The following is a 27,405-nucleotide window of genomic DNA, read 5'->3' as shown; positions in this document are numbered from 1 at the left end:
ACATTTTGCTACAATATGCTACTCCTTCGCCATTTCTAACCCGATTTCACTTCTGTTTGCTTTATGTGATGGCACTAGGTGAGGGCTTCAAAACTTCTACACAGAATTTTGACCTTTGACTTCTTTGACCTCTGACCTTGATTTTTGACCTAAATTGTACATTGGCTACAAAATGCTACTCCTTCGCCATTTCTAACCCGATTTTGATTCTGTTTGCTTTATGTGATGGCACTAGGTGAGGGCTTCAAAACTTTTACACAGAATTTTGACCTTTGACTTCTTTGACCTTTGACCTTGATTTTTTACCTATATTGTACATTTTGCTACTAAATGCTACTTCCGGCGGGGACATATATTACGCACCGCGTAATTTCTACTTTTCCTTGTTTGATAAAGATTATGGAGTGATTGCCCCTACGTTTTTGGTTTTTGGTGGTTTTTTTTTTGATATAGGGAAATATATGTGTGCCATCTCCTTCACAATTTATCTCTTTCTTATGGTTCCTATCTGTTTCACCACATACCAGTGTGGACTGTGTATTTCAGAGTATGCAGACTCACCTGCCAAGATTTTAGGGGTCATAAACATTAGCATTATTGAAAGCCTAAAAAAGCATAAAGCATATTGAGATGCAACCTCTAATATGTATTTTGCACTGTACAAAAGCTTGCAGGACTAATCATAGTCACATACACTGTATTTACTTCAGAGAACAACATTCAATTGCCTGAGATTATGCATCAAGTCCCTGTGTAGTGGTCTGATTTTATACTAGCATTGTGTGAAATTTTTAGATATTAATCCATACGATATGAAAGTCGAAACTTTTAGGCAAGTAGCTTTACATGCTACTGTAAATGTGGACATTTTGTAAAATCAGTTTCTGTGTACTTCATGTGTTCATAATTTGTGGATGAGAGTATGTTCATATCTTATGATGATTTGGGCTGAGATGTATATTTTCCAAGTCAAGGATACCTCCGTTCTTTTGTGCCAAGTGCAGTGTGCATGTCAGATTTGTGGTTTTAATGCTCTCTGAAGCTGACAAAAGCTATTGACCACTTAATACCCTGTTTTTGTTGTTGTTGGTGGTGGTTTGTTTGTTTATTTGTTATTTTTGCCAGAGGCACAAGGCATTTCCTACAGGTGCATCTTTGTTCAGATAATGATATTGACTCGTTTATGTGCAAATATGTACTTAGCTTATCGCAGCATCTGGGTTGTAGAATTCAGAGAAGGTAGCACTCATTCTATGCCTCACTGTCTGTCTCTCTGTCCATATCTTACTGTCTATCTCCCTCTATGTCTCTTTCTCTCTCTCTCTGTGTCTCTGGACCGGTTTCATGGTAGGACAGTTGTGTTGCTTCCACATTGATGAGACCATGTTTGATAAACTAATTAGTGGCTTTTGACAAGTCTGATGGAATAATCTTCCTGGCCAGTCTGTTATGCTCTAGAAGCTCTTATCTGTTGGTCAGCAACTCAGTCACTTGGACATCTTGGTTGACAAACCCCATCTGCACTGGGTGACTTCGTACGAAGTGATGCACGGAGTGTCAAACAACATTAGCTAGCTCACTTTTGTTTCTCGTAGTCCTAACATAGTATCAATGTATTCTCTTTGGGAAAGTCACAGGGAAAAATACTCATTTGCACCAGTTGTAGTTTATTATCTTGATGGCCAATAGGGAAACAGGTAAAGGAAAAACAAAAACAAAGAGTAAACCAATAGGTCTACATTTCTAATGCCTTGATTAGTAGCTGCTGCTTACTCATTCCTAGTGTGTGTCAAAAGAAGAGACTCAACCACATTCACTGTTTGTTTTTGTTAGTTTTTTGTACTGACAGATTGAGACTGGAAACTTGCTCTTGTTGAAAAAGTCTGGTGGGAGAGTGTTTTAAAATATCCCATTGACTATGAACAGTGTCCTATACAGTATATAATTCTGATATTTAGCTAAAATATAAAGAAATGTACGCAGTTAAAACTGAGCAATTGGTATTCACATCATATTATACGAATATCCACTGCCCCTTTCCATAAGAAAATACTGCAAATGTCAAAAAGAGGGATTAAAATGTTTCATACTGCAGGCACTAATGTCAATGTCACAGTCTCAAGATGTGAGCTGTTCATTCTCCAGTGTTTGAAGCTGAGTGCAAAATACCGTAATGTTGTTTCTGCCCTCTGAGAAATTTGTTCAAACATGGCAGAGACATCCACTGTCATGGAAGTCAATTATGTCATCAAATGTGATTGTCATAAAACTACCTATGTGGCCATTAAAGAAACATCATAATACTTGACCTGAATCCTTCCCAGCTTCAGTCCCACTCCTGTGCGGTGGATGCACTTTTGGATGAAATGTTTTGAGCTGCGTTCAGTCACGAAAATGTCGCCATCCGTCACGGGCGGCCTGGAGACTGAATCTCAAATATGTCTTGTTCGCTGTTTTCCGGCGAATGTGACGAAGAAGTTCAGGGTGTAGGTGGGGGGGGGGGGGGGGGGGGGATGTACATTTTGATTGATAGCTGGCATATGTTGGATGTTAAAGTGAAACTAAGGATGGGTCTTCACGCTGTCAAGCTGTGTCTAAGCCACAGAGTGCAGTTGCTCTGCTGTGCAACGAAATTGTCGGCTGGTCTACCAAAACATATCACTCATGCTCTGTGTTTCAATGATAGACTCTGAGCCTATCTGTCATTACTTTTTTTTTTCATCCCATGCCCTGCACAGTATGTGGAAGACACAGAATCCTCTTTCTATGTTCATCTTTTTTTTCTTCTTTTTTTTAAAGGAGCACTTATTTTGTAACAAGATCCCATAATTTGAAGAGTCAGAGAAGGATTAAATTGTAGCAAGGATATCAATCCTAAGTCAGTGGATAATCTGGCATTAGACAACTCACATTGAGTTGCATTTTTTTAAAGATACTGCTAGGCCAAAGAAGGAAATAGAGTGCTACTCCTCACAACATGAATTAGAAATATGACCAGCTTACAGCTCATATCCAAAGAGCATGGGCAAACAAAACTCAATGTTTTTCTTGAAAGAAAATTCAAATCATTGCGAGATTAAAAAGTTTTGCTGTGAATACACTCAAGAAACATCCTTATATGGTTAAATGTGTATGTTTGCTAGGATACTACTTTGGCAGAGATGTAGAAAAAGAAAACAACAACTTGATGTTACAGCAAAAAGGTGACTTGTTGGAAACTCCCCTTGGTGCCTTCCTGATGTGAAGGTGACTTCTCTAAACTTCAATGTAGATGCTTTGTTCAGGACAAGAAGGAAACTTGTTAAAACTTGCCAAAGTGTTGTTTTGTCATGAACAAAGGTGCAAAGTTGAGTTTCATGAAGTCACCTCCTTGCCTCCTCATCCTAAAACAAAGAGGCAAGTTCTACTAAGTTGCCTTCTTTTTTGGCACATCTCAGCTTCCATGGCTTATGCTGTATGAACAACAGACAAAGATTATTTGCAGTTACAATGATTTATGAATGGGTCTGTAAGTCTTTATCTTTCTTAATTTTTCCTCACAGACATTCAAATAAGCAGTGAGAGCAGAGTGCCGTAGCCGCCATGAACCGCGGCGACGCTGGTGGGTACACCAGCTACTCCCAGGGCTCTCTGCGCCACCGGGAGCCCGACATCGTCTACAAGGTGGGCATCTACGGCTGGCGCAAGCGCTGCATCTACCTCCTGGTCCTCATCCTCATGGCGGTCATCACGGTCAACCTCGCTCTGACCGTCTGGATCCTCCGCGTCCTGGACTTCTCACTGGTGAGTGGAGTGTGTTGGGACGTTGCGTCCCACCGCCATCCATGACGGGCCCTGTTTGGGCAAAATAAGAAGGAAGCTGCATGTAGTGAGGTAGCAACTGTGTCTGAGTTACGATTGTTAGAATGGACTCAGTATGCTTGATGTAGTTGCCATGTTTTTTGGTGGTGGTGTTTTTTTTTTTTTTTTTAAGAAACACTTGTAAAGAGATGCCTAAGTCAAGAAAGCGTAACATTGCGCTGGTAATGTTGCAAATGATGGATCCATTTTGCTCATGAGAATGAGCATTCATGTCACTTACTTCTCTTTGTAGCAAAGTAAGGCCATCAGAAATCTTTCCAGTCCGAACCGACTGAGAAGAGTCATTCACTTCTTCATCCACAACCTGCTGAACTTTTGAGACTGAACAACCTGAATGGCACAATCTGGACATGGAATGAGTGTGGCGTGTCTTTGAAAGTAGAAGTGTCTAGGAACTAGACCTCTAGTGATAAAGTTCTGATTTTCAGTAGGCCATGCTGGGCTAAGGTAGCACAATCTCGTCAATCTTGAAATACAATGTCCAGTTTTTGCATGAGGTAATGGTTGGTGTTAGATCATTTGGATGATCATAAAAAATATGTCAGTGGTCCACAATGTGTACTGTAAGGTTTTGGGGTCCTGTCTCTGAAAAACTCCGACAAGAACTAGACAAGCCATAAATTGAGAAGGAAAACTTTAATACTTTCAACGACAGTACTTTCTGTCATGACACATACTTTGTGTACATACATGACAATGCAAAAGTTTGGATAAGTTAAGGATCACAGTCTTTTATTTGCTGTTCGCTCAAAATTCATATTTTTCTTGACTATCATGAAAAAAAAAATCCTGAGTAACCAAATCCTATATATTTTTTAACCAGTTTCATTTAATTAAACACCAAATGACTTGGACTGGCACATCTCTGATGGAAGGTTTTCATGTGAGCAGTATTTGTGTGAAGTTTGAATTTGTATTTCCTCAGCTAGTTTTGGGTTTTTTTCCTCTTTTTTTTGCGTGAAAACTCTGAAAGTTGAAGAAGTGCGTATGAGTTTCTCACTCAATGCATATTTAGTTGTTTTTTGTTTTTTTTCAGTGTGTTATTATCTGACAGAATCAAGAGAAGGGTAATCTGTAGTGCATTGCCACAGTCAGTGGTGGAACTGAGAATGAATGAGATTAGAGACTGATTACAAGCATGTGGCGCCTAATTTCAGTGAGAAATGGGCTGTTGGGTATTGAAATCACATGTACTTCACATCGGCTTCACTCTGTCAATGACATGAAAATGCAAGCTACAAGGAGAAGCATTCATAACGGAAAAAACCTGCATCCAACGTTTACTCCCACGGCTCACTCCAGGGACTCTCCTGGCTTTCGCCGTGTCGGCTTTCCTCTCGAGACTTGGCGTCATCCAGGCACGCGTATCACCTTTTACCCTCTTTCCGCACACTGGATGCAAATAAGATGTATCTTAAAGGTCCCCCCCCCCCCCCCATTGTGTGAAATATGATCTCAATCATGACTGTATTTCTTCTTGCGCAGATTGTACTCATGGCGATGGCAACAGAGTAGTACTAGTCAAGTCTTGACTCGAACTGGCTAGGTTGGAGGTATGGGATTAGAGTAAGCTGTGAATTCAATTATTCAATTCTGCTGTTGTGCAATGGGAAGAGCATTTTCCAATCAAATTTCATTGGAATTCAATTTTATAATCTAATAGGATGATGTGTCATGTGCATTTACAAAGGAGTTGTAAACTTACCAGGAAACACTAGTTAACCACCAGGAAAGAGCTATTTCAAATGAAAAAATATCGTTGTCAGCAATTGTAGATTATGTGAAAGAGGTATTAAAGATGAAACAATTTTTAAGTCCATGTGACATTAGGTATCATTCTAATTTGTGTCACTTGGACATGTTAATAATTGCAATCTCAAAAAAAAAAGAAAAAAAAAAAGAGACATCTTTTGCATTGTAATGTAGTAGTCATTGAATTCAGCATTTTTTGAATTTGCATGATGGAATTAACTTCCTCGGTGCTTGAAAATGTTCAAGACTTTAGTGACAATGGATATATGAATAACTGCTGAACATAAAATATGTCTTGTTTTATTTTCTCTTCTTTTTTTTTTTTGGGGGGGGGGGGTGAATGCATTTCATGCACAAAGAAAAAGAGGAACATGTATGCTCACACCACAGATAAAAGGGATGATGCAGTATTGGTTGACATGAGGGTTGGGCTTTTAACTTTTTGCAAGACACTGAGAAATCACTTATGAAATAGTACAGAGCATGACTAAGTGGAATTCAAAGTTTATTTGATAAAAATCTGTGTTGGAATGGCTGAAACATCCAAAAACAAAGTAAAACAAAGCTATCATAATAAAAGGTGGATCCCACCTTTTATTAGGAATGCTCTTTTATGGATATCTAGGCCATTTCAAAACCAATTTCCATCAATTACATGTTAAATTCCTCTTGGAATTACATGCTCTTTCATATTTCATGAGAGGTTGTTCATTATCTCACCAAAAAATTTTAGAAACCTGAAGTTGGGCCTTAACCAAAACTATACGATCCTTTTAAAGAAATACAAGATCATGCAAGGCTGGGCTCCTCATTTTGTATGTAAGAGGTCAAACTGTGCATTTGGGAAATGTACTCCTGGAGTCAGGGAAAATTTAATTGGAAAACACCTATGGACTGTGATTGGTCAGACGAGATTTGAAATATGTATTTTTGAGAAAGGAAATGTAGATTTGCTTTCAGACTAGCAAAGTAAATAGGGGTCTGTAAACGTGTCTTAAAGACCAGTCTCGAGTAGACTCGAAACCAGGTAGTTTTGAAAACCTCCTCTACGCTGTGTCTTCTTTTCCCTGGGGCTTTAATCTCATCCTGACACATGTATGTACAATGTATCACTTTTTGTCGCTTGCTCCATGGCGAATGCAAATTGAATGCGTGGAAAACAAAAATGCAATCCCTGTGGAAATGATTGAGCCCAGCATGTTGAGATTTCTAAGCATTTTATTTGCACACACCTCATTCATTAACATGCAGTGCAAGACACATTTCCATGCATTTTGTACAGAGATTGTAAACTCTGTAGAAGATGACGTAATTCTATTTGAAGATTTTTTTAAAGTTGTTTGTAAAGTTGAAAAAAAATAAAGTAAGCTTTAAGAAGGAATTTATGTAAGAATTGATAGTTTCTGAGAGGAGTTTGAGCTCAGGAACCCCCTGTGGCAAATTCCAGGCCTGAAGTAAAACGAGTATGTTTTTGTGTACGTAAGACGCAAAAGATATTGAATCCTTTGTGTATTTTGCAGATTTTCATTTTGAATTCTACACGCTGTGCCTGTGTCTCTGTGTAGAATTAACGGTATGTAGCATTGTGAGACATTTATTGCATCTACATGGAAAGTAGAAATAGGATACGTGATTAGAAACTTCAAGATTTCGCTTTTTTCCAGTAGTCGTTATCTCAGTTTACTTAGCTGTTGATGGCATCTTTGATGTCTTGTAAAGGTTTTGAATTCTCAAGCACACAAATTTGAATTTGTTTGCTTTTGCAAACCTCTGGTTTGCAAAAGGAGTTTGTTCCTAAATATTTACAGACGTACAGCTCATTTTCAGTTTGCAGTCTTGCAGGGAAACCCTAGACTTTGCAGACTTATGTAGGCAGTCTCATGCGTGTGAGTAAAAATATCACCACTAGGCTGAAGCTGATCTTCACAAATGGTTTCAAGTTACTTATCCCTCCCTTTCTTTCTTCCTTCACCACCCCACCCCCAAATACTGGCTTAAGGTCTGTCATGTTGAGATCACACACTACTTGTTTGTGGAGATGCGAGGATTTGAGATGAAGACATATTTGGATTGACAGCTTTAATCATTCCTCAGCTTTAGAAAATTTGCGATGGATCCCGGATCAGAATTGGATAGAGTTTCGCTTTGTATTGAGTGGAAGAGAAGAGGACAAGTTGTGAAGAATGGAATCCAATGGCTCTGTGTGGGATTAAAGTGAGGCAGAGACCTCTGATCAGAATTGAATTGATACAGCCTGAATGTGATATACATATGTGCAGTATCTGTGAATGTAAACCCCTCAAAAAAAGTCCTGCAATTCCAGTTTGATATTTCTCCTAAACCCATATCATTTCATTCAAGTATGACATCAAAAGAAATCCTGATTATTTTTCTTTTCAATGAAAGCCTACTTAAAGGGGCATAGTCCCGGTAATGTAGAGGGCACTGTTGATGATACTGCCGATCACCGTTAGCATTGATACGAAGATTACCGAAGTTGAGCTGTCATCAAGAGTAAAGTGCGTAGGTGTTGCTAAGTAACGTTGCCTTCGTTGTCTTCTCTGCGCATCGCGCAGTCTGTAGTAATGCCAGGGTGCGTGCATATGTGCTAGTTATTATGACATCACAAAAAAAGTTTGCTAAAGCTGTCATCCTTCTCAGCCGAATCATGAGCCGAACTGTGATCGGACCACTGACTACAGTGGATCGGACTTCTTCGAACTCAGGGAAGTGGGCCAAAGCGTAAGCGCTAAAGAGGAGTCGATAGCGTAGGTCTCTATAGGAAACTTGCGCCGTGTGCCCGCGCACACATTTGACTAAAACACCGGGACCATGCACCCTTAATGCATTCCTGGAATGTACAGTAAGACTGAGTGTGAGGAAAGGTAAATATAAAATGTGAAATGTTGCAAAATGGAGCAAACTTGTTATGTCAAACAGCATAATTGTAATTTGCTTTGTCTTTTCATTGAAGACGTACATGTATGCTTGAAAAGAATGCATTGTGAGATTATCATTTAAAATCCAGGCTTCATCCATGAAATAAAAAACTGCAGTAGTATCTGTGGATTAAAATAAAATATAGAAGTTCATCAATCAATCATCTAGTGTAGCTTAGGAAATTGGAGTTTTTGAAAGTACTCACTTTTCACCATTGCTAATAACCCAGCAGCCACTTTTAATCAAAACAGTGCATTGTCAATAGCAGAATTGTTGTGGCTCAAAGGTGTCTTTGTATGATAAGTAATCAGGCTTTCTCATGATGTCACATTTGATTAAGATAATGCCGGTATATGAGAAACATGATATATCAAACTTTAATTCCAGAATTTATTTTGAGAGTTTAATGTGTTCACGTATGTGTGTATACATGTTTGTACATTTGTATGTATCACATATTTTATTTTATTTTCATTTTTTACTTTATCATGCTTTAACAGAGCAGTCTTCATTTTGTGGTCCACAGTGTGCATCACATTATATAAAGGGATCAAGCAGAAATCCTTACCGAGTACATGGCTAGTCGGCATTGGCATTTATGTTGAAATCCATCTTGAGAAAATTCTGTGATGACATAAAACTCTATTTGAACAGAGTATTTCTAGAAATAGCAGGTGTATGTACATAAGTTGCATAATTGTGATGTTGCCGCTGAAGCAACATACTGTGACATTCTATTCTTGACATCGCTGATTGGCTTCGTAAAAAGAGAGATATTTCATAATTTTTCTGCCGCGGAAACCATTGTGTAGGCTGATGCACATACTTGATTAGCCACTTTCATTTGGACAAGAAGTCCAGCAGTTTCCATGCCCAGCTGTTGTTGAATTTTTGATTGCATGCATATATGTGGCGTGCAAATTGATTATCATCACCATTAGTTTGATATAACCCTGCCTTGTTAAAGCACAAATGGCCTTGAGTGAGTATTAATTCTGCACATCTCTCTCCCCCCCCCCCCCCAAACAAACGATGGAAAAATGAAACTGCTTCAAATGGAGTGGATGCTATCATTCAATAGCAATGCTTGCTCTTCAATTTTTGTCTTTGAGAGATGATTATATCTACTTTTCTAGAGAACACAAGCTGAAATTGTCTACATGTACATTGAAGTCATTAAAGGGAAGGTATAGTTTTGGTTGAGATGGGACTTCAGGTTTTTAAATTCATAACAAAAGTTGGGACCCACCTTTTATTAGGACCACTTTTTCTTTTCTCTTTTTGATATCTCAGCCATTTCAAAATTGACTTTCATAAAATACAACTTTTACTTCCTTTTAGAATTGTTTGCTCTTTGTTTGTTTGTTTGTTTGTTTGTTCATTTCCATCTGAGAAGATGGCTGGATAGCCCATATTCAGCTACATTAAGCTGGTCTTCCATGGGGTCCTGTTGGATGTGAGGTGGGACCACTCTGCTCTGTGCGATGAATGAATGAAGCAGGATCTTTTACCTGCATGAGTTGTTACTCTCTCATACACGGGACCTCCATTTTATGTCCTATCTGAGGGATAGTGTTTTGCCTCTTGCTAGAGGGGATGGTATGCTTACACACAACAATTGCTCAGTCCAGACTCGGGTTCGAACCCGGGCCCTTATAGGATCATGAGGCAGACATGCTACCGAATGAGCCAACTCACTGCCCTTTCATATTTCACAAGTAGTTTCTCATCTCACACACACACACACACACACAATCTGAAGCTCCATCTCAACCAAAACTATACCATCACTTTACAGAAAATGAGTAGACACTTGATGAATGTAAGCAACTGAGATGACGTATGGCTGTGATATGAGGTCAAGTTGATGTGGTCAAATCAAATGATTCATGTAACCACTCAAGAAATTCTCAACACTAATTGATGGAATATAAAATAGTAATGTGACGTGGCAGTTCATTGATTTTTGGGGAAAAAAAAATATTTCTATGACAAAGGTTAGGGTCAGAGTATATGAGTTTAGAGTATGCATGTATACAGTAACTAGTAAAAGTTTTGACATTAAAAGTTTGCAATCTTCTGCATGAATTAAAAAAAAAATGAGCAATAACATGTATAGGGTTAATTTCAAGTTCAGTTTCAATTTCAAGTTAATTTCAATAGTCAACTTCTTGAATTTCTCATTATTGTGCATTAAGCTCAAAAGTGCACATGAATGTAGTTATTCCAAAGTTGGTGCATCAGTTTGCATGAGCAGGCAAGGCAAAATGTGGTAAATGGCAGTACAGTATGCTGTAAAAGCTGGGGGTTTTTTTCTCCCGCAAATTTCACAAATCACTTTTGGGGTGGGAATTTAACATGTGAAAACATCGCCACATGCTTGGGTATGTTCTAGTATCTTTGTGCACTTACAATATCCTCAGTTTCAAATGGCGAAAACAACATTTCACAAAAATGTCTGTGAACTCATGCACGAAAATATTTGTCTGCAAAACTAACAGTTTACAATACTGTCTAAGATATTGCATTCTCACACTGTGTGGATGGATTCACATCAGTCCATGTATTAATGAGACGTCTCTTGTATGTCATGAAATGAAGGATGGCAATTTGATTTTATTATATACGCTGTGTGTCAGATTGGATTAATGTTGCTCTGTCACATGTCTCTCAGAGGGGTGAAACATTTTCATGGCTTATGTCGTCAGCTTGAGGGGGAAAAAAATCCATCAAAGTTGATGAACACTAATCAGACAGCTGTCTACAGCCACTGTCACAATATTTGAGGCTCCAAATGAAATCACATTTTGATTTTCTGAGTTGTTAGATTCATATACACTGTAGATGGCACACTTGTTTTGCAAATGTGGTTTACAGGACTGGCCGTGTAATTAAATGAATACCAGTCCCATTCAAAGTCTGATACATCTGTGATGTCTTGTGCTGGCTTTATGATGTCTCCTTTCTCACTGTGGTTGATTTCTAAAAGTAAATTGTTTGTACTTCCTAATGTCCTTTTGAAATAGTTGAATAACACAGTGAATAATGTTTGAATTTTGTAAGTCATGCTTATGTGCTTCAATTGTATTGTTTTCTGAAAGGATATTAGGTATAAAGAGATTGAAAGGTAGGATATTGGGATGTGAATGTTTATGGAGAAGTACGAAGGTAAGCTACTTTATGTGCTACTGTAAAAGTGGATATCTTTGTGGTGTTGAAATTTTTGTGTGTTTCGCGCAACCAGAAGCTAGAGTGAAAATAAAAGTACACAAGTATTTTTGCTTGCCATATGTTCTAGTAGTTGATATCTTGATTCCGCGGAATTAAAAACATGCGAAACTCTTCTTAACCACCCCAGTGCAATAAATTAGTTGCACAAAAATATCCACTTTTGCAGTAATTATGCCAAACGTTTGTTCTGAAGCAATCAGTGCAGCAGTTTAACATTTCTGTTTCATCTGAATTTCCAACATTAACAAAGTATATCCTTTCTCTTTTTCTTTCTTGTGCACACATAGAATGGCATGGGTAAACTCAAGATCGGTAGAGATGGTATTCGGCTGGAAGGCACAGTGGAATTCCTGAAGGCCTTTTATACTTCACAAATTACGTCTATAAAGGTTTGTATCACTTACAAGATGATTATATTAGGCAAAAAAAAAAAAGGTCGTATTGGCGTAACATGAGATTTTCAAATAGGGTCGGTCGGGCGGATTTCTTTTTTTGCTACCTGCATTTTACTTGTAAAACTCGTGCTCAGCTCAGTAAACAGTTACAACTGCTGCACCGAATGTGCTGTGTTCATCTATTCTACAAATCATTTATGAGGCCGATATTACTGGAATTATACCCCTTCACAGAATTTAAAGATGTTGAAATCCCTATCCTGAATGTTTTCACTTCATATTTTACTATTTTGACTTAGATAAGATAGATGCAAATTGACCCATATGTACGATCTTTTCATCGCACACGGCGATCTCTATTACAGTCCCACATATACAGATTCGTGTAAGTTCTCCACACAAGAAACCTATGGCAAAACTGTGCACAATACATCGCAGTCTGAATGCTAAGTATACACTGAATAAATCTTGTTAGAGTACGCGTCCGTGTTGGAAACAGATGACGTACTGATCAAGCGAGGCTTATGCGAGGCGCTAGATCTCTCCCTTGTACATCCGATATCCCCAGAGCCGTTTTGCACTTCCGGGTTTGTGCGATGGCGATCGCAATCAACAAGATATTTGATATCGATAGCAAAAAAAATAATAAAAAAACATGGGGTTGGCGGAATTTTTAGGGTCGGGCGGGTTACGCCAATACAACAAATTTTTTTTTGGCCTTACTGTTTGATATTTTGCGGGAAAAATTATGGACCATTTTATGAGTCTGTTTATTACAGTTGAACCTCTCGTATCCGGACAAGTCGGGACCGGGGCTCATCCGGATAAGGGATTTGGCCGGATACGGGAGACTCAATGCTTTATACATGTACATATACATACACATGTACTGATGTAGCCCATTGTAGTACCACATGTAGTAATGTGTATACTGCAACCTTTTCATTGTTACATTTGGGGATGTTTCGGGATGTTGAAATGTCTGAAGGTAAGCAATTTGGAAGGAAATTTGATGCAATGTATGTTAATCATATTGGAAGTAACATGTAATTCATGTGTGTTTGGTATGATAGGAGTTCTCAAGGAGTTGGGAAACCCCCTTTCTTCCCGTAATTATTTTTAAAAAATCACGGCGAAATTGCGTCCGGATAATAGAGAGATCCGGATAAAGGGAGGCCGGATAAAGGGAGGCCGGATAATAGAGGTTCAACTGTACTTGAAAAACAGCAGTTGACTGTGATTATACCTTCTTCAAATAAGTATCTTGTACTCTGGGTCATCTTTTCTTTTTCTCCCTCACAAAAGTGTATACATTTCCACTGACAATCCCTGACCAGTAAAAATCACTGTTGGACCAGTAACTTTTTCAGGAATGGACCAGCAAATCATGGAAAGACTGGGTACCTACTGGTCCGAACTGTCTGTCGGACCAGTAGAAAAAAAAAAGGGTTAGTGTGCAGCCCTTCATATATGTGAAAATCTGGTGAAGCACTTGTAATGGTAATCCATGATTCCTGCAAGAAAATCTGGCTTGATTCTGTTATGAAAGGTTCAGGGATGCAAGGTCTCACAGTGATTTTATTCTTTGGGAAGCTAAAATGATCTTTTGTTCTTTCTTAGCTCTAAAACTACTTGATAAACTTGATCTTCAATGTCAATTTTCATTGTTAGAGGAGATTTTAGTGTGTTTTGTTTTCCAAGTAGATTTAAATTTCATTCTTGTTTCATGGATTTTCCATAACTTTACTTTGTCTATGAAGTAATCCAAAGCCTCTTCTAGTTTCTCATGGACAAACACACGTTGTCAAATCTTTGGCAGTTAAAAAAACAAAAGTAGAATGTGTGTGACTTGTTTGTTTTTTGTTTTTATAACTATACTTTTCTTTAAAATCACTCACTCTCTTTCCTTTTTTTCTTTCACAGGATAAACCCTTGGTCTTCCAGTCGGCTCACAATGTCAGCATCAATGCTAGAAATGGTCTCACAAATGTCACAGGGAAATTTGTAGTAGGTAAGGCTGTTCATGTCAGATCACAGATGGTTATGGGATAATGAATGAGAACTTGACTCTCTCCTTTGTATTCCATGCCGTTTTGGTACAGTTAAAATCCTTTTCTGCCTTACGTGATGGGGGGGGGGGGGGGGGGAGGCAGGTCAGGATATTGTGGCTTTTAGTCAGAGCTGGTCATATTGGAAATTTATGTGGCAAATATATCAAAGCACCTCATGCATGATTATTGCTGAAACATTTGGCAGATCTATCAGCACTTTTACATGACACAAATGCAATGTGGCTGTAGCATTCAAATAGACTGAAAAGATAGGAAGGAACTTTAAGCATTTTCTTACTGCTAGATATGTGGACAGTTTGATTGGCAATGTGACATAGTATACAAATATAAATCAGACCCGAGAGGTTCTGGTAAAACTATGTGATGAGGTGACTTCAATAGCACTATTTTCTTTGGGGCATAGCCCCGAAAAATGTGAAATTATTCATGACGGGGTAAAATCCAAAACATTGATTAGCAATGTAGTTTTTGTGCCAGGAGCCGACTTGCACAAAATGTTATCTTATATCATGTCTTTTTTTGTTGTTGCTCTGAAAGTGTAGCAAAAAGCATTTACCTTTTTAGCTCACCTGAGCCAAAGGCTCAAGTGAGCTATTGCGATCGCCCTTCGTCCGGCGTCCGTCGTGCGTCGTGCGTCGTGCGTCGTGCGTCGTCCGTCGTCCGTCGTCCGTCGTGCGTCGTGCGTAAACTTTTTACATTTTCATCTTCTTCTTGAAAACCCCAAGACCGATTGTCATCAAACTTGGCAGGTAGCATCCCTAGGGGGTTAGGAACTCAATTTGTTAAAATGGGCACCATGCCCCACCCAGGGGGCCCCCAGGGGGGCCCAAACCCCCCAAAATTAAGGAATCTGTAAAAATCTTCTTCTCTAGAACCAGAAGTGATAGAGCTAAGTTAATACTATGAGTTAGTACATTGATGACTGTAGTTTCAAGTTTGTTCATGGCAGAATCAGGGGTGCCCCCCTTGGGACCCAGGGGAGGGGGGTGGGGAAGGGTTCTAATGGGGCCTAAATTGTACATTTTCATCTTCTTCTTGAGAACCCCATGACCCATTTTCACCAAACTTGGCAGGTAGCATCCCTAGGGGGTTAGGAACTCAATTTGTTAAAATGGGCACCATGCCCCACCCAGGGGGCCCTCAGGGGGCCCAAGCCCCCCAAAATTAAGGATTCTGCAAAAATCTTCTTCTCTAGAACCAGAAGTGATAGTGCTTAGTTAATACTATGAGTTAGTACATTGATGACTGTAGTTTCAAGTTTGTTCATGGCAGAATCAGGGGTGCCCCCCTTGGGACCCAGGGGAGGGGGTGAGGAGGGGTCCTAATGGGGCCTAAATTGTACATTTTTATCGTCTTCTTGAGAACCCCATGACCCATTTTCACCAAACTTGGCAGGTAGCATCCCTAGGGGGTTAGGATCTCAATTGTTAAAATGGGCACCATGCCCCACCCAGGGGGCCCCCAGGGGTCCCAAACCCCCCAAATGAAGGAATCTTTATAAATCTTCTCTAGAATCAGAAGTTATAGAGCTGAGATAATACTATGAGTGATTACATTAATGACTGTAGTTTCAAGTTTGTTCATAGGAGATCCAGGGGTGCCCCTCTTGGGTAGGGGGGGGGGGGGTGGTTGGAAGGGTCCAAATGGGGGCCTGAATTGTACATTTTCATCTTCTTCCTGAAAACCTCATGATGGATTTTTGTCAAACTTGGCAGGTAGCATCCCTAGGGGGTCAGGATCTCAATTTATCAAAATGGGCACCATGCCCCACCCAGAGGGCCCCAGGGGGCCCCAATCCCCCCAAATTAAGGAATCTTAAAAAAAATTGGGCCTTTATTGTACATTTTCATCTTCTACTTGAGAATGCCTGGTCAAATTTTGGTAGAGCTGTGAATAATTTAGGTTAGTGACTGCGTGAAAGGTGAACTTGCGATACTCAGGTGAGCGCTAGACCCGCGGGTCTCTTGTTTTTTGTTTGTTTCTGTGGTTTTATTCTAGGTAGGGTTTCAAAACTGATTGCAGCTTTAGTTTGCAATGTTATATTTGAATTTATAATTTTGATCGTTTTACTCTGTATTTTTACTTTTATATAGACAGCATTTAGCATAGGTCTTCATATTTCTCTTTTCTCTGTTCGTCTGTCTGTCTTTTCACACACACACAGGTGGGAAGTCCTTAACAGCGCACAGTGAGAGATTTGTTGTTTACGACACAGAAGACAATTTACTGTTTTACGCTGACGAGGAAGAAGTCAGAATCGGCACTGATAAATTAACATTTTCAGGTAAGATGTATGCTCCTGTCTTCACAACAGACATAAAGGCAGCAATGAAAGTGGAATCAAAGCCACACCGCTCCACCAGCCTTCTCCCCTGGGGGGGGGGGGGGGGGGAGCATTTTATCTGGACTGCTACTTTTATGGTTAGATGCATGCTGAACTCGGCCATATTCACACTCAGCTTTCTGCCAGGTAGCCATTATTGTACCCGGGCTTGTATGAGGAGCATTTTTGGATTAAATTACCCTGGCAGGGCTGGAACCATGGATGCTCTTAGGAAGTAAAGTGCTCATCACTAGACCATGAGAACTAAATCCCCCCCCCCCTCGTATTCTGTCATTTTGCTGCTTTCAGAAATAAGTTTTATTACCTCCTGCAACTGCCTACTAATAGTAAAGTCACAAGAGCTATGGGTAATTCTTGTCTTCAACAGGACTAGCTGTGGAATTTTTTTGCATGTAATGATGTAGTTACAGACTGGTGATTCCTTACGTAAAACTGCATCGTAGACATTCACTATGATGAGTGCGTTTCTCTTACCCTCATAATTTTGTTTGTATTTGCTGTTCATTTCAAGGTATTGATGGCTTTTATGAATTTTTTTTCTTCAAGAGTAATTGTTTTTCTCAGGAGCTGAACTATATAAAGGAATAAGGGAAATTAGTACTGTATAAAAAGCTATGAAATTTGGAGGTGTATGGATCTTTTGTTTGCCAAGTTTCTCCCTATTCTCATCAAGGCTTGTAAAGGAAGTTTGTACATGCTTGAATACCCAATGTTTTTGGAGTATGCTTGTTCTCAGGCATTTCAAAAGAGTTTTGTTATTCAAGTTGAAAGTTCAGAGTTTGATGAGGCAGATGGGTTCTGAAAATCATTCTTTTGTGGTTTAAAAATTTGATCGTAATTTCAGACAGGAAAGAAGGAAGGGGAAAATGTCACCTTTATAATGCAGACATAGAAGTTTTGTTGTTTTGCTTTCTATCTGCAGGAACTGAGGGTACTGTGTTTGAAGGTCCAGTAGAAACAGCAAGATTAAGAGCACCATCAGGAGAAAGCTTGCTGTAAGTCGGGTGAAATCATTTAATGTGCTAGTGTCACGAGGGAGTGACTACTTGACTGACTTTGCACACATATGAATGCTTGATGCTAGCGATATGAGGAATAGGAGTAGTATCAGATTTATTTCTTCACTAAAATGTCAATGGATGATTTGAGGTTTTGATAGAAAATGGACAATTGTACTTGAGTTTTGCATCTTGTGTGCGAGCTAGCATTTCTCTTTCAACCTTGTTTACTCCCTTTTTTTGTTGTAAGTTGCATAATATGTACATCATTATTGGAATATGGAAAATGTGAATGGAACCAAGACAACCAGTTTGATCACTGTCACTATTATGATGAGCTAGATGAAACTTGCCTGTATAGAAAAAGGGAATTGAAACTTGCTCCTGGACAATAAAGATCATTTCAAAGTTGTTTTGTTTGTCATGGGGGGGGGGGGGATAGCAAGTTAGTCTATTGATGAAGTGAATGGAAAGAGAGCATTTTATCTGTCAGTATCTGATAGACATGAATGAATTAGAAACGAACGTACGAATGAACAAACGAACGTACAAACAAACAAAGGAATGAATGAACTAATGTATCATCGAACTACCTAAATAAATAAATAAGGTTGAACAAATGGTAGTAAATAAATAAATAATATGTCTTCCATTTTTCCCTGTTTGATATTTTGCAGGGTAGAAGCCCTAACAAGTAGCATTGAGGTCCAGGCCAGGGACAATCTCAAGCTGAGGGGCTTGTCTGGTGACCTTTCAGCATCGTGTCTGGCTGACCTCAAACTCAGAGCCACCAATGGAAGGGTGAGAACTCTCTCTCTCTATCTCTCTTTCTTTCTGTCTTTCTGTCATTCTTTCTCTCATTCTTGGTATCTGTATCTCTCACTATCTCTGCCTCTATCTATCTTCTCCTTCATTATATGGCAAAATGTGCCCAGTTGATACCTTTTGCTGACTATCGCCAGTCACCTGGGCCGAATCATAAAAGGGTGGGTATCATTCACCCATTTTCTTGAATTGGTATGGGGCAGACTACCTCCACCATATGTGCAACCTGCTCTTCATGAGGAAGTGAAGTCAGATCTTTTTATGTGCGACGGCCACAGGGTTTGGTATTCCGTCCACTGGGTGGTGAGTGGGCGAGAGAAGAAGCCGAGTAATGTGCTTCAACTGTTTCATGCAGCACGAAAACCGATACATGTTCACCAAAGCTGTAGCAAGTTTTAAATTTTGACGTATTCAAAGCAGCAAAAGTTGCCTTAATGGTACTTTTTGTTTTGTGTCTGTTTTTGTTTTGCATTGACTTATTTTGTTGATTCTTGCTTCAATGTGTTTAATGCATCCATTTGTCCCCTGCAGATAAGACTGCAAGCAAGAACCATCAGGCTCGTCAACCTACCCCAGGTAGATGCCAGCGAGGGGTCCGCCTCACCCAGCAGCGTCTATGAGCTGTGTGTCTGCGAGAATGGAGATCTCTTCCTAGCACCGCCCTCTACTGGCTGCACCGAGACAGACGTCTGCTTATAACATTTGACCTTACTCTTCGGAGAGAGAGAGAGCGAACACAAGAAATCCTCTAAACAAAGAAATGATGCTATGTTTTGTTTTGTATTGTGTGTGTGTGTGCATGTGTGCTTGTGTGTCTGGGTATAGCAGATGTAAAGTATGTGAAAATGGAGAAGATTCCTTGTTTGTGTTGTTTTATCTAACTTATTTGTAAATATAGTCCAAAGATGGAGTGTTATTTGTATCACTTCATGTTTTGCTCTTTTTTTTTTAATGCTGAAATTCTGAACCAAATTGTCTTGTAACTCTATTCAGGGGAACAGGTATGGCTTTGAAATGAATCTATAATCTTGATCCATCTTTGTGTGTTTGATAATTGTACGCACCAAGGAAGTTGCATTTGTGCCCTTTGTGTTTGTATTCAGCGTACTTTGTTATTGGCACAGTAGGAAGCTACAGACTAAAAGCACAAGACTGTGAAACGTGTTTCTTTAGTGACTAGCTGAACACTTTGACTCATATGCAATGGGACGTTTGACAAATCCTTGATTTGAGCTCTTGTGTACTCACAGTGCCAACGTAAGGGAGCCTTGTAAAACTAGAAATGTTCATGTGCACGAAACTTTCGTGAATTCCACTGAAGTAAAATGTACGTGAAAGTTTTTGTGTACACAATGCTTTGAATACCAGTACAATGCTGTACGCTTCCGAAGTCATCTATTAGTATGCGTACTAGTAACTCACAATTGTTTTTTTTTTTTTTTTTTTGGGGGGGGGGGTTTACTGCACATGTTTAGTAGTTCACATTCAGTTTTATTGTGAGTTTTATAGCAACCAGCAGTGTGTGTTCAAAATGTTCTTGTATTACTGGTAAATGTAGTATTCTCATAAATCTTGTTTTTGTCATTTCACAAAAGTGTTCTGCCCCAAATTTGTCTGGTTTTACAGTAATTTTCCAGCTTTGTGGGGCTACTTTCATAACAGTCTTCTTTCTTGTTACACAACAGGAATGAATGGAGTAGAAATAATGTATTGGAAGAGAGCGAGATGCTACAGTTAAAATTGCAAAGTTTTTATCTCTCCTGTGAGTGTTCTGTTCTGACAATCCGATAAAGATTCACACACACTTGTTAGTGAGGAACAACAGGTGAAGGATAAGCCAGATGACGGCTCATGAATTCATGCTGGAATGGAATTGTTCTCACTGGAAGTCCACTGCACATGAAATGCTCTAGAAAATAGGGTGGACATGAAGGTATCATGTGGGAATGACAGTCTTTTTGACCAATAATACTCAAATTAGACTTGAAATGTGCTCAAAAGCAGGGTGAACGTTGACACTGGCACTTACTGGGCACCATTTCGTGAAATTTGTCAGCCCTGACAAGTTGTCAGTCTCTGACAATTTCAGTAAAATCCTTGGTTTTGATTGGCTGAGAAGCTGTGGTCACTAACTGTTACTATGGTGATTGTTAAGAGACTGACAGCTTGTCAGGGCTAACAACTGTGATGAAACTGTGCTCGGGTATTTTGTGTGTGTGTGTGTGTGTGTGTGGTTTTTTTTTTCAATGTGACTGGACATAGGAAAGTTTTGCGGGCTCACATGGCTGACCACACATCCATCACCCTGCAAACCCATAACAGGGTCTACAGTGTCTCTCCCCAGATCATACAGGGCTTCATGATTATGTGGGGCCATCAAACCACTCTGTGGAAAGTCAAATCCATCCATGTAAAAAAATAAAATATCAGACGCTTTATTTGGAGTGAAGACAAAGTTGGGAATTATCTAATCATATGAAATATGAAAGAGATAATTCATGAGTATTTGACAAATTTGCTGAAGCACCGAGTGACGTTTGTGCCGTGAATTCTGATTTATGTTGTACTCTGCTGTAAATGTGGGATTTCCAGTTTAACGCTAATCGTAAGTGGACAGTTTATTGTTGTGCCATGAGTGCGCAAACAGCTGCTTATGTTTTTATGGTGACTTTTGCTTGTTACATGTTTGCCAATATAGGATGTTTCTCTGAGGGGCGAGATTTAGAGTTTGTAGCATTCTTACCATTTTCTTATCCAGTAACTCTACTATACTACTAGCCAGTGATGTTGTGCTCTCTAAATCTGAACTATGGGTCTATCCAGCCCTGTAATCATTGAGGGAAATTCTATAAATGGCTATGACTGTAGAAATGCTCAATGACGAAACTTCTTTTTCGGATCTTTCACAGTACTTGTACCATCCAAGCTTGTCCATTCATTACCTCAGAGATTCTCTACAGGGTCTCAGGTCTACATGTTGAGCTGTGTGCATCACTGCCATTGCCTCGTAGTGGTTGCATGTATGGTGTCATATCTTTTATTTTATTTTCTTTCTTTCTTTCTTTCTTCAAGCACCTGGAAAGATTATTATGGCATAGAGTTACCAATTTGATCTTTAGTAAAGTGTGTCAAGATCATTCTACATTCTAAGTACAGATGCTGAGGTATATGAAAAGGGTAGTTTTCTTTTGAATGGGCTAAAACTACATGTAGAAAAAAGCTGGGAATAAAAATTGTTCTTGGTGAATAGTAAGCAGTTAAACCTTTTGTTGCCCACAATGTAATCTTGGTTGGAAGAAAATCTTTGCTTATTCCTCGGTATATCAGAGCTGCACAGTAGTAGCTATTCCTGTGCTCGGCTATAAGGAGTCAAGAGTAAAAAAAAACAAACCTTGTCTGATGGATGCAAGTCTTTCCACAGATCTCTCATACAAATCATGAAAGGTGTGGTAGCCAGGTACAATATACTTACATATGTATGCTACAGCATAGAAGTGTTGTGGTCTAGTGGTTTGGCCTGTGGGTAGAAAGGCCCCAGGTTCAATCCCTGGTCATGGCCCTGGTGTTCTTTGGCAAAGACATCGAAATCTCTGAAAACCGAATGTAGAATGATCTTGACCAATTCCAAGGGAATTCGCAAGGAATACACCATACCTCCAACTAGTTTTTATGACTATTTCTTCTTCTTTTATGGGACATTATGAGGTACAAATTGCTCTATACTTCCACACTAATGTCTCCATGGCACAACTTGCACCATTATTTAGAATCATTCTTTAATTACCAGGGTAGTGCATCTTTTGCCAAAAGTAAGTAGACTTTTTAAAGTCACTAGTGTTCACCTTTTCAGATTGTTTAGAAACATATTCTTTCAAATATCACCAGTTACTTTTGTCTCTTTTTTATTTGTGTGTATATTCTTTAGTATTATGTTTGAAATATTTACATAAAATTGTTGCTATTGTTCTAAATAGCATGAACTACTTTCTGAAGATGTCTTTGTCAAGGGGAAGCCATGTTGTCATGCATGACATAATTATTCTTTAGCCTTTAAAGTGAATGTATTATAGGCAAAGTTTTCAGGTTTTGAAGTGGTGTATATTTTTTCCATCAACAGATCTTTGAATTTTTTTTTAATTAACAAAGTTTTCCTTTATGGAATTGGCCACCATCACATAGCTTGCTCTCAATGTAGCATTTAAAGCTAATCTTACTTCTTGTGCAGGATATATTTATAGCAAGGCAGTGAAAGTTTAAACCAAATTTCAAAATCATGGAGATTTTGTGTTGGATGTATTGTGCAGTGCAAAAAATGAGTACTAGTATTGGGGTGATTACGTGCTTAAGCTTGTCGACTTCCAGATTTCTGTGACTGAATGATCCCAAACAAAATGTGTTGAAATGTTGCCAGTGATGTTGCTTAATGTAAGGTTTACCAAGTCAGAATGTTTCAGCCGGATGTTATTTCTTCAAAAGTCAAAATGGTGCCATCACTCACATTTTAAAGTTAAGGGGGATGGTTTTCAAATTTATGGAAATGATAGGAATTTGTGTTGTGATAAATGTTTTTTATGTGTAGGAACTGATACCCCTGTTTACATGGGAAAGATGTGCCATAAGGTAAAATTGAACCGTTTCTGTGTCTTGTCAGCGTCAACAGCATTACATATAAAAATGCCATTTTTCACTTATAAACTAAATGATCATGAACTGTACTGGTAAGTCAACAGTACATGGGTAGAATTTGGCCAGCTTTCTAGCCACAGGAGATTAAGTTATATGCCAAATTCTTGTTCAAGAATATTGAAAATGCACAGATAAAAAGCAGTGCATAAAAAAAAAAAATAGACATGGGTACATTGTATGTTCCCTTCTGTGGTTATTCTATGTCGTTTTTTTCTACCCAGTCCTCGTAACCACTGTCGTAGCAAAGATTAAAACAAAACAAACCCTGAACAGTTACAATGGTACCCGGTAATGTGATTTCCTATTGGCATGTGTATCAAAGACAGCATACTTCTGAGGCATGATCTTATTTTTCACCTGTAAGTCTCGTCCGAGGTTTGGGATAGAATTTTTAAAGATGCTCATCTTGAAACCAAGTGACTCCTTTATAGAGGAAGCTTTGATGGAGTACTTGCGACAATAGCTACTTATACTCTGCTCAGAAACTCAATTACTGTATCATTACAGACTGCAGAAAAGTGCACTTACGCCGTGAAATTCATGTGCACAACTATTGGACCTGTATGTACATTGGATCAACATCGTAGCATAGCTGTCACCCTCATAGTATCGAGTTCATTTATATGTAGACCTTGCCTGAACAGGAAGCAATTAGAGACCGACTCTTGTGCTACGGCCCTGCCATAGAGTAATTCTGTTGAGCTTAGGAATGAATCGGCAGTTTACACTTGTTGTATACTTCATATTTTGCTGAATAGAAAAAGCTTCATGTTGTGTATTGTCTGTTTTTTATGACATTAAAATCTGAAAAGCTAACTGTATCTGTGCACTGTTCTCTCCATGGTGTATCATTTGCATGCCAGTCATACACAAGTTCAGACGAGTTGAAATTTTATGTATGTGGCAACTAAGAAAGGAAAAGGATTTAAGTAAGCTCCCATCCAAACACCAGGCAGTAATGATAAAGTGCTCTGCTTATACAAGAGCAAGAGCACCATTGCCACTGCTGCCAAGATACTTGAACCAGGGACCTTCATTGCAAGAGTCTGCATTTTATTCACCAAACCACAATACTATTAGCTAACCCCCTCCATGTTCATTTACTGTAAAACATGAAATTTTAGCGGCATGAAATTTTGGCATATTGGAGCTGAAGGCCTTTTTCATGGCATGAAATTTTCACAAAGTGCCTTGTGGCATTCAATGTGTATAGTGTAGACAAAAGCAGTTTACACTTTTTAATTTTGCGAATCTTGGCTCTCATGAAATTTGTGGAAAAAAAAATGCATGCGAACATTCCTTGTTTTACAGTAATACAGGAAATATCTGCCTCTGGTGCCATATTCTACGAGACCTGATTTTGATAAAATCATCACCATTTTTATATCAAACTACCTTAACTTGTCAAGTGTACTGGGATCACAGTTCCACTCACCTGCTGCTGTCCTTTGCTATGATTCAACAAATTTGTTATGTAATTACCATTTAGGAGTAGGGGAATGTGATCAGTTACTAGAAGTTAATTGTATGTCATTGTGAGATGCGTGGAGTTTTTTTTGTTTGTTTAGAAATGTAAGTTTGTATGTGTGTAAAAATATATGTGGGTGTGTTTGATGGTGTGTGTATGGAATCATGATTAATGGGGGTGTATCAAAAAGACTTGGACATGCCACTTCAAACTTCAAAGTGAAATTTTACACAGAATTTTGATTAGAATCTGATAACATTTAGGAAAGTTATGAAATTGCAAAGTTTTGCAAATTTTCATGTGAACAGTTTTTGAACAGTCAATACGAGTAAGCAAATAGTGAGTCGTTGATATCTCATATCTTGTCTTACAGGATCTGTGAAGTTTGTTAAATTAAATTTCTTTTTTTTTTTCATTCAAACCTAGTCTCAAATCCTAATATTATCTGACTGATCATTATGTTCTAAAGGTATTCAGCCAGGCTTTCACTAGAATTGAATTTTTATTTTATTTTGTTGTTGTAGGCCATCAATGGAAAGTTAGTAGGTGCGGACATCAACCCACTCATTTGCATAGGTATTCATATAAACTGTTCAAGAACTGATTTGCAAAGATACACAAATCTTTAAAATTTCATACCTTCTTTAAAATTTTTATCGTTTTTCCCTGTTCTGCATGTAAAATTTTACCTGTTTTTGATACATTGACTTTCAACTGGACCAAAATTCCTCTCCAATAGTTCCTCAGAATGCTGACTCTTGCAAATACTGAGCTCTCACACACTTTCACATATACACAAGAAAGAAAATCCATTTGCTATTCTTTGTTTTCATCAGTTTATTTCATAGAAAAATATTTCTATATATCTTAAGAGATTATTCCATTTCACACTATCATAAACTCAATCACAAGCTGAGATTCCATTCACATAATCAGATGCACATCTCGGGACTCTAAACATTATACTTTGACAAACAAATACCTTGTACAAATGATGTATAAGACATGTTACTGACACTTTTTTGTGCAAAAATAACAATCTTATGTCACAAACTGCACACCACATTCAACAGATTGTATTTTTTTTTTTTGTATTTCACAACCTCGAGAATAAAATGGCAACTGAATATAGACTTCTCTATTCCTTACGGATGATAACAAACTTCATTTATTACAAATAGAATGAAGAATCATGTGACCTTCCCAGTCACAATCTTGAGAGAATTCTTTCATATTTCTCTCATCCTAAAAATCTGAGATCTAAGGAGAAATTGCAAGGAACCATTTTTTTTTTTTCTGGTTTGCTTGTTTTTTTAGTGTTAGTTTTAGTTTCTACAGCTGCCCATACATTGAGAGGAATATACTAGTAGATCACACTGAATACTTGTACTTAGCAATAATGCAGATAGGCAAGACTTTCACAGACTGGAATCTTTCGATACCCTGGCTTTTTGGCACATATGACACATCAAGAGCCTCTGCAACATCCAAAGATGCTGGATAGAATCTACCTCACACCTAAAAAAAGAAAGAAGAACAAATAAAAAATACATACATACTTTATGATAGGTTTAAAACAATGCTCTTTTGAAAATGATACCAACTCATTTTGCATCCCCCCCCCCAACAGTCAAGCAATAACTCTGCGGATGAGTTCAAATCAGATTTATCCTTCATGCAAGTTTTCGCGCATGTCCTGTTCAGTGACCAAGAATTTGTAAAAAGTGGGTGGATAAAAAGTTTTCATCAGTGCTTAACCCGTTAGGACGAGTCCCGAGTATACTCGGGCAGGTGTCTATGGGAAATGCGTGTTGTAGCAAAATCAGTCCGTTCCTCAACGGGTTAACTTTGTGAAGAAGAAATTCCACCTTCTGGAGGGACATTAAGACCAGCTGGAACTAGAGTTACTTGCTCGTTACCAGGTGAGCTATGGTAGATCAACTGGAAGGAGTTTTCACTCGACCAAAGAGCTGATGAGTTGCGGGATGGCTGTTTCACAAATAAAGGACACAAACTATCCACTAGAAGATGTATGTACACTTCCACAAGAGTCGTGTAATAATGCCTCTACTAGAGAAGGTCTTGTGGCCCCAACAGCATCGTCAAAACCAAATTCACTCACTTTTTGTCCGCCCAACAATTGGTCTGATGATGATGACTTTGTGAACCCTAATCCTCAGACAAACCAGCTCCAAGAAAGGGAAAGGTGATGCTTTGAAAAAGAACAAATCAAAATTGATTGCTGAAAGAAGAAAAACACAGAGAAAACAAAAAGTATCTCTGCTTCATTGAACGAAAGCAAAAAGCGATCAGAATACCTCTCTCCTCTCCAAGAACAACAAAGAGGAACAAAGCGTGGAAAGGTCAGCGGAAGCGGTCCCCAATCAAAAAGATCAAAATTGAGTCTCCGACAAAAATTGAGACTGAAAAAAAGGAGATGGAAACAAAACATTTCTGATATTCCAGGTTCATCACACTATCATGGCACTCCCGTAAATTATGTACCAAAACAGGACTCCAAAAATAAAAAAGAAGAACGAAGCGTGGAAAGGTCAGCGGAAGCGGTCCCAAATCAAAAAGATCCAAATTGAGTCTTTGACAAAAATTGAGACCGAAAAAAGGAAATGGAAACTAACATTTCTGATATTCCAGGTCCATCACACTATCGTGGTATCCTCAGAAATTGCATACCAAAACATGCTCTACCTCCCCTTATCGGAGATAATGATAATGTAACAGAATTGGGTTTGCCCCCTTGATGTACCGGTACCTTATTTACAAATTCACCTGCTCAAGTGCATGGATCCCCTGCCTTTGTTTGCATGCACTGGAG

At 38.7% G+C, this 27,405-nt stretch overlaps 1 protein-coding gene across 1 annotated transcript; it reads left to right on the top strand.

The window, feature by feature from the left end:
* Positions 1-3,582: 3,582 nt before the first annotated feature.
* Positions 3,583-19,155, top strand: LOC139718151 (zeta-sarcoglycan-like). Its single transcript, XM_071629635.1, has 7 exons — positions 3,583-3,783; positions 12,072-12,173; positions 14,103-14,190; positions 16,416-16,535; positions 17,518-17,590; positions 18,271-18,394; positions 18,950-19,155. The coding sequence occupies exons 1-7, from the start codon at positions 3,583-3,585 to the stop codon at positions 19,115-19,117; spliced, it is 876 nt and encodes a 291-aa protein (XP_071485736.1). The 3' UTR covers positions 19,118-19,155.
* The last annotated feature ends 8,250 nt before the right edge of the window (positions 19,156-27,405 follow it).

Source organism: Diadema antillarum, unplaced genomic scaffold (genome assembly GCF_040938485.1).
Source record: "Diadema antillarum isolate AM-2024a unplaced genomic scaffold, OU_Dant_1.0 scf00000090, whole genome shotgun sequence".
NCBI lineage: Eukaryota > Metazoa > Echinodermata > Echinoidea > Diadematoida > Diadematidae > Diadema > Diadema antillarum.
Note: the sequence above shows the minus strand (reverse complement) of the source record. Positions and strands in the feature narration are given on the sequence as shown.

Excerpts from the sequence above, each read along its gene's own strand:
- LOC139718151 (XM_071629635.1), top strand. The coding sequence starts at position 3,583 with ATGAACCGCGGCGACGCTGGTGGGTACACCAGCTACTCCCAGGGCTCT. Across the intron at positions 3,784-12,071 it reads GCGTCCTGGACTTCTCACTG|AATGGCATGGGTAAACTCAA; the intron begins GTGAGTGGAGTG and ends GTGCACACATAG. Across the intron at positions 12,174-14,102 it reads CACAAATTACGTCTATAAAG|GATAAACCCTTGGTCTTCCA; the intron begins GTTTGTATCACT and ends TTTCTTTCACAG.